The 8,724-nt window shown below is 37.5% G+C and overlaps 1 protein-coding gene across 1 annotated transcript in view; it reads left to right on the top strand.

Moving 5' to 3' along the window:
• Positions 1-3,287: 3,287 nt before the first annotated feature.
• The window catches only part of LOC145685598 (uncharacterized), a 39,519-nt gene continuing 34,082 nt past the window's right edge, over positions 3,288-8,724 (top strand). Inside the window, exons 1-2 of the mRNA XM_081757986.1 lie at positions 3,288-3,293; positions 7,069-7,140. Of these exons, the coding sequence (XP_081614112.1) occupies positions 3,288-3,293; positions 7,069-7,140 (78 nt within the window). The remainder of the gene's footprint in view (positions 3,294-7,068; positions 7,141-8,724) is intronic.

Below are 8,724 nucleotides of genomic sequence, written 5' to 3'. Positions count from 1 at the left end.
TTACGTTGTATTTCTTACCACACCACGACCATTTTTACCACCCATAGAATTTGAACCTAGTACTATACTGCATTAGTCACGCCGTAACGAAAGATGAACATCTGGTACTCGTAGCTGTTGAAGCTACCTGTATATCACGCGGCCTGCGTTGGTACTCCTCAACATAAATACCTCACAGCCCAAAGCCAGGAAACATCACAGACAGAAGACAGGGGCACAAGCAGTGCCTGACACTTCACGAACTCTAACACCCCGGCTATTTGTAGCGATCGCAAAGCGCATTTATTGCTCATGCGTAAGCTTGAAATACGCTGACCATGTATTTAAATCTGAGCGGCTAAACATGAACGCGAAAGCAATAAAATTGCTGAGAAAACGCCGGCTCCAGCGTATTTGGTGCGGGTCGGAACAATAGACCGCCTGCTGTTTAAAAGATTTCAAAAGGAATGACAGAAAGGAAAGACGTGTTGCCAGGCAAGGGGATTGTAGCAAGAAACAGCTGCTTGGAAGACGCTTTGTGCAGAGATTGGAACTCTGCTATTATAATGTATGTGTGTGTATAACAAAAGAAAATTCACAAAAATAGAAGGAAATTCCGAAAAATTAGCTAATCACAGAAAAATCTATGTAAAACGGTGATTTCTCGTGATACACTTGATTGACAGTTAGCTGGTGCCATGGTAATCTATAAGCAAAATATTTGGCTTTAGGCAAAAGATGAAACAACGAAATAACTTGAATTTGAGCCCCTATCTCCGAAGCTCGAACTCCAACCCAAAACAGATAACCACAAGTGTAATCACAAAGAGAAATTTTCAGTTGTGTTTGAAAACGTGTCCTGTGTACATCTCCAATCATGATTAGTGTGTTTAACACAGAGGCGCTTATAATCGAAATAAAAAAAAAGCCATGCCTATATAATTTAAGAGATCCGAACTACATGAATCGCGACTTAAAAATAAAAATGTGGAGAGAAGTGGCTGCGATATTTGTTCCAGACTAGGAGGGAATGGAACAGAATTCTCAGAATGAAGAAGGAAGAATATTCTTATTTTATGATTTCATTTAATACGTTAAGTAGAGCTACATCGAGCTAAATTGTATGTTCACTATGAATAATAATAATAATAATAATAATAATAATAATAATAATAATAATAATAATAATAATAATAATAATAATTACTTTGTTACAGTTGTGCCAACTTCCAATATACCTAATATATACCAAACCTTAAGGCGCAACAGCCCGAAAGGGTCAGGGCCGGCTATGCGGCATTTTATGGGGTGGATATGTTAGATGATGGAACAATTGCCCTTAGATGGTCTAAGCCATAGATGTGTTCACAAGAGAAAGGCGGAAAATGCCATCTCTAATAGTTTGGTACTTAGGTATATCGAAAATGTTTTAAACAGCAAAGACCATAATTTTAAATTGGGATTCAATACATCTTATTCTCTTTCCAGTCTTTGAAATGACCGAAAAACTACGTTGCCAAATTATTTCGAAATTTAGTTTTGTAAAACAAACACATAATGTTTCAGTTTCCAGACATTTCTTTCCATGCAGCTTAGAAATATTCCTGGGAAAGACATGTAATTTTATTTTATTTATTTATTTTAACTGCAACTGCTCGTGTTTTATCAACTTTGTTCTGAAACTGAAAATAAGGTGCTAAAATTGGTAGAATTTCAGAATTAGCCTAAATCATGAGAAGAAAAAAATTAAAAGATTAAACCAGAGAATTGGTTCAAAATATCATGATGTAAATTTTATACTTGGTGGCTTGGAATTTAGCGGTCCTTTCAGCACCGAAGCTATACAAGATGTGAACCTACAGTTTAAGGTGGAATCTAAACAACCTTTATGCGCTGAAACTTTTCAATGATCTCCCACAGGATTCGAATCCGGAACCCCATTCTCCAAAGGCACGTGCATAGCTAGTAAAGTATAAAGTAGTGTAAATGTTGGAATTTATTGATTGGGGTCTAATATTTGTTTTCGATACAGAGGATATCTTAGAAAAAAATGCCTCTTGCTCCGTCTCTTTCGACTATATCAGCGAGGCTACATCAGACGTGAACTACAGCTCAACGTGGGACCCTAACCTAGGGTAACCATCCGTTCACTACCATTCCCGGTGTCCCGAAAAATTTTCCCGGGACGCCAAAATGTCCCGTATTTACGTACACTGGGTACAAGAAACTTTCCAATCTAAAATTTCCTAATTTATATTATTATTTTCTAAGCTATGTAATTATATTGGAATATGTCTAATTACTGAGCAACGTCATTACGACGTTTGCGATATTGGATGTGGTGGTTGCACTGTTTTCCCTCCTAGACCTCCCTCTCAAGACTCCCACTGCGCAGATGACAGTGCAACGGGCTGAAAGTCTTATGAAAAACAAACTGTTTTTACTCTCTGTTTTGGGGGTGGAAGACTGAGGCGCTGTCATCAGAACAGTACAGTTTTTCCGTGATTTAACTAAGATATAATATACTGTCATTTACGAAAGGGGAACAAAGTATAGAACAATAAAACTGAAAGTAAAAAGAAAACTAGTTCTAAGTGAAATAATGTTTAAAAGTAAGAAAAAGAAAATAAAGCTAGTTGGAAGTTGAAAGTAGTTCGTTATAAATTCTGCCAGTGACAGATTTTGTTGTTGACATATTGATGAGTGTTTCATATATTTTCAGTCTTCTTGTTCACCTCAACCATAGGTTGGTGGGCAACATGGATATTTTAAAACTTTTCTGTCGCTTGGAAGAGAGAATGTTTTCAAAATTTGTTTTTTTGTTAGTTGCTGATAGTTACTTGTTATTTAATTAATTCCACAACCTTTTCAATAGGTTTTAAAACGAAAAAGTGTAAATTTGCCTTTTTTGTGAGAGATACAGAGAGAGAGAGAGAGAGAGAGAGAGAGAGAGAGAGAGAGAAAGAAAGAGAAAGAAATAGAGAAGGGAGAGCCAAAATATATATTTAGGGGAGCAACCTATCTAAAAGTAAAAAGTTGTCTCGTTTTTTCTAGTTGACGATTTGATCACCCTACCCTAACCACATCCCTGCCTCCTGCCTAGAATCCAATCCAGGTCTACCACGCCAAAGACACGTACGCTTACCGCTTAGTCACGAAGGAGCTCCATATATTGATGGAAACGAGACCGAGATTAATACGATGTTTTTCGACTCGAGACGAGACCGAGAGTGTATTGAGTTTCACCTCGTCTCTATACCATTCCTAACATACATACACATCCTTTTTATACAGATACACAGATTAATATGGATGTAGGAATAAATTGAAAAAGCAAGAATCTAACACCAACTGAATTGTTTTCCAAGTTTGATTAAGATAAAGTAAGCTGTTTTGGTCGTTTACTTTGTCTGCACTTAGTTTCCTCTGCATCTTTTTTTCTTTACATAAGAAGAAACTGCAGCTAACACCAATACTTCTTCGATAACCTTCATATCTTGTCACAAGAAACCAACTGAAGCAGTTCATTCTCATTCTACACTTCTGGCGCGGGAAGTGAAAAGAAAAGACCTGGAAACCCTGACTGGCTCATAGTATGATTTACAACTCTGGTGAAACTAAAATTACCGTGTAGCCACCTAGGCCGCGTTCGCTCTGGGGGGTAACGCTCGCTCGACTAGCCTCCCACTAAACCCGCCAAGACTCAACTCAACATGACCTTCAATTACGTTCTAGAAACCAAACCAATGCTAAGGCACAAACTTACCAACTTCCTATATGAAAACACAAGAAAAAAAATCTAACTTTTTTGGTTCCAAAGTGATGACATAACAATAATACTAAAAAGGTTTTAATTTTCAGTAACCCAAACATTAATTAACTAGGGAACATAACAAAGCAAAAATAAATAAAAATAAAAATAAATTAAATTAAAAAATAAAAATCTGACAAGTAAACTCTCCCTGACTACTTTTTTTTTTTTTTTTTTTTAATTTCAGTGAGGCTGTAAAATATGTTAGTATCTTCGTAAAATATATATATTTCAATGTAAACAAGTTCTTTAAACAAAAGAAAGCTTTGTAGTAGAGCGCTTACCTCTGACGCGTTAGGTCCCTGGTTCGATTCCTGCTCCCGACAAATAGCCTTTTGGTGAACACTGTAGGTGTGGTTATTCTTAAGACTTTCCAGTTTCCTTACATTTTCTTGATTCCACCATTATCATGTATCTCATTGTCACCTTCTCTCTTACATTGATGTACAATCATGGGGCGTTAAACTAAAAGCAAAAAAAAAAAAAAAATTTGCAAATATCCTAGTAAAAATGAGTTTTCTAGACTACACAAGTGGTCCCGCGTAGGGTAGTCGCTAGCGCTCTCGCCTTCGGTGCGAACGGTTCCGGGTTCGATCCCGGGGGAGAACTCGGTCGAAAAAGTATCAAAAGATTTTAAGTCCAGCCATCCTGAATGAGGTTTCCTTGGGTTTTCCTCATTCACAGCAGGCAAATGCCGGAGTGGTACCTAACATATAGGTCCCAGGCCGTTTTCTTCCTTCCCCAATCCTTTCTTCCCTTCCTTTCCCCGGATAGTGTACTCGCCGAGGAAAGTCATCCCTCATATGGGGTAACAAGGCCATTGATGCCGAAAGCCCAGAAATCTAAATCCTAAATCTTCACTACACAAGGAAATTTCCACGCTGAAAACGGTTTATTAGCAATTATGTTAAGCAGTCCTGTAGTAAATCTGCACCAAGTAATAAATCGTCACATATAAAATGGAATGAATAAACACATAACATTCATTTTGCTACCTTGAAACATAATATGTTTCAAAACATTAATATTCAAAGTTTTTTCAAAATTCAGATTCACCCATTCCATTCTCCTCAATCATTTACGAGTTACAATAGTAAGAATTGTAGTCATAAACTACATTACTTACTTAGTACTATATTAAAGCAAGTTACACTAAAAGAATATATAATTAATGGGAATATTTAACTAAAGTAATAGTTAACTATTGTACTTACCCAGGCTTCCCAGGTTTCCTTCCTCTCTTCTGTTCCGTTTGTAAACAACCTCGTTTCGCAAGCAAAAGACGGTAGTTCAATGACGTCAGCCATGGCGAAAGAAAGAGTGTCTATAGGCGGTCTGGATCTTACACACAGATGGACGTATATAACGTATAGCTGAAGTATTTAACATACGTATACGTATGTAAAATACAGAAGATTGTTAGATATCAGACATCCTGCAGAGACATGATGTAATATCTAAGCGGGTAAAAGGCAGTACCTATGTAGTATATGGATAAAGTACGCTCCGTACAGATTTCCTTAGTAAACATAACGAATCCTTGTATTTGTACAATATACCGCTGTCCGGATAATGGATTTTTCTCAGTGTACTATAGATGTATTTCTGGATCAAAAGATTTAATAAATTTGAATTATTATTATTATTATTATTATTATTATTATTATTATTATTATTATTATTATTATTATTATTATTATTATTATTATTATTATTATTATTTTGTAGGCCTTACATCTGGAGAACTACATATGGTGTAGCCAAACCCAAACTGTTATTTAACTCAGTATGATGTACTTATTCCGTTTAAAAAAAAAAAAAAAACTCGATTTAGGTGCCGTTGAAAAATTTTCTGTGGCCCCTGATTTAATTTTGCATAAAAAATCCATTACATTTCAATCAAAAATTTTCTTGTAGGCCTTATATCTGGAGAACTACATATAGTGTAGCCAAATCCAAACTATCACTTAACTCAGTATGATGTACTTATTCCGTAGAAAATACGAAAACCCAATTTAGAGGCCGTTCAAAAATTTTGTGAACCCTGATCCAAAAACTAATTATTGGTCAAGATCACAACCTTTTGATGCATTTTGGTATTATTCCTAAAATTCTTGGCCAAGATCGCAATCTTTTGATCCATTTTTTTAAAAATCATTCCTAAAATTATTGTTTAATAATCGTTTATTAAAAAAAAAAAAAATGGGAGGTCATCTTGGATTCAGAAATATATGGTAACTTCTTAAGTCGATAGGGCAAAGTGGTATTCACGCGCTGAAATCTATCACTCATTGGAGCGCTATTCCGTTTTTCTCCAAATCATCTTAGAAAAATAATCGTTTTTATGCATCGCTAACTCTTCCATTGAAGTACTTGTAAAACATACCTTGCCATCCGTCTACATAAGAGGATGGAATTGGCGTCTGAGGCCCTGGTTCAATTCCCGGCGTGAGCTCATGTGGTCCGGATTCCACTTTAATCAGTAGGTCCACGTCTCATGTAGCCTCGCTGCTGAACGGGACGTTAAACTCAAAATCAACTCAACTCAACTCAAGAGAATGGAAAGCCCACAAAACCACATTCCACTCAAGAACTTCAGATCAGTAATTTCATCTGCTGCGATGAAAATGATAAAATAATGAAAAACGACTGGAAGTTTTTAAAATGTGTGTGGGGGGGAGAGTGAAGAGAATTAGCTGCGTCGAGTGGAAAACGAATGAGAGGGTGTTAGAAATGGTGGGAAAGAAAAGAACAATTTTAGATATTATTAAGAAGAGGAAGAGAAACTGGCTAAGAAGGAACTGTATCATGAGGGATGTGCTAGAGGGTATGGTGGCAGGAAAGAGAGGGAGGGGACGAAGGAGGCTATAGTTGATAGACAACATCAAAACAGAAAAAATGTATTTGAAGATAAAGAGGTTAGTGAAAGACTGTGGAGCATTGAAGTTTCTCAACTGCGGCAAGTGACTTGCCAATAATGGCAGAATACCTATGAGGATGATGGTTATCTGCTGCCGCTTCCTACTTTGCATGTGCTACCTAGGAAACATGAGTGCGTTAGGTTGGTCATGCATACTGTATTCTTTAAGTTAGAGCTACAGAGTTAAATAAGTGCTATTTACTATGGATGGCAACATAAAATTAAATATTGTTTGAATACTTGTGTCAAAATATTGTTATGTAAACACAATACTTATTACAATACATAGTTTACTTAGTATAGATAATAACAAATAAAATTACTAAAGCTAATTGATATTTTATCATTTATCTTACAGCCACATGGTTGCAACTTCCAAATATCAGATGAAACAAAGCAAGTGATTAAAGATTGTAAAACCAATGGTGAGGTAAGTCTCGTTTTATCTTCCTTATTATGTTGATTGCAGGTCTAATTTGCTTTCAATTAAAATACACAATGTAAATTAACTTTATATAGCCAATAGGAAGTTCTAATGTGTTACGCTTGTTTACGTACACTGAGTACTCACTGAATTGCGACCACCTACCTAACACGTGTTGGTCCACCTTTTACTCAGAGGACAGTCTTAGACACGGTGTGGCATGGATTCTGATAGTTGGATGATATGTTTCCAAGGGGATCTGACACCATAAGTTCCTGATGGCATCACACAATGAGCCCACAGATGTCGATACAGGAGTCATGGTGCGAAGAGCTCGTTTCACAACATCCCATAAATATTCTGTAGGATTAAGATCCGGTGAGTTAGGAGGCCAATTCATATGGCGCAGCTTCGTAGAATTTTCCTTAAGCCAAGCAAGTACAGTTCTGGCTTGGTGGCACCGTGCATTGTCGTCTTCGTGTGGGTAAAAGTGTTGCATTGTAGGGTGTACGTGATCCACTAACATATGCAGGTACACAACGGATGTCTCGCTATGGTGGATGCCCACCAAAGTTCCAAGTTCATATCAGCAGACGCATCCCCAAACCATCCCTTCCTGCCTGTACAATACGCACCATGTACATGGGGTTCATAGCTTCGTGCTATTGGAGCCACACATGCACACGCCTTCCGAGAGTAATAGCACAAAGTAGCAGTTGATTTATCGAACTAACACACCATTTTCCAATCATCTACGGTCCAATTAGCGTGTTCTTGTGCCCAAGCGCGACTAAGTCGGCGGTTACGAGTCGTAAGGAGTGGGTGGCGGGTAGGTCGTCTGCTGTGGAACTCCATGCATGCCAGTGACTCTGTATAGTTGCATGGGATATTTGTTGTGCATTCGCCATTGTATTGATCACGTAATTTCTCACACTAATGGTTCGTTTGGTTATCAAGAGCTGTTTGACGTTACGCTCATCCCACATTTTGAACTTCCGTACTGCATTTCCGTCACTTGGAGACCGTTACCCCATTTTCTTCCCACTCCTTGTACACCTTCATTACATAGGAACGGGCTCATCCGGCAAGTATTACTGTCTGGGTTATTGACGTACCCATTGCTCGGATACCCACAATCATACCCTATTAAAGTGAGAGTAAATCCTGCCCACCTCCCATTATGAAAGAGTACTGTCTGCTAACAAGTAGCCTCGAGTGTGTTCTTTCTCTGAAATACTACTAGTCTGGGTGGTTATGTAATCAGCTCGGCTGCTGGCCACACTTCCTTGTGAAGGGGTGGTCACAATTCAGTGAGCACTCAGTGTATGGACCCTCGGGACCCTCGGGTCAGAACTGAATCTGTTTCGTAACGCTGTTCGTGAACCGAAGCACTTTTTTCGAAATTAAACCTTTTCAAAAAAACTCAAGTTTTCTATCCCTTATAACTTCGTTTATATTTATTCAAAATACTTAATAGCGTCCTTAGTTCGTAACGGTGAATAATTAATATAGTGTTGTAAATTTCCGCTTAATGAGTAGATTTGAAATATGCAACAAAGTGAAAAAATACAACTGTCTGTTAGAATGACA

Source organism: Thermobia domestica, chromosome 5 (genome assembly GCF_964235325.1).
Source record: "Thermobia domestica chromosome 5, izTheDome1.hap1.1, whole genome shotgun sequence".
Taxonomy (NCBI): domain Eukaryota; kingdom Metazoa; phylum Arthropoda; class Insecta; order Zygentoma; family Lepismatidae; genus Thermobia; species Thermobia domestica.
Note: the sequence above shows the minus strand (reverse complement) of the source record. Positions and strands in the feature narration are given on the sequence as shown.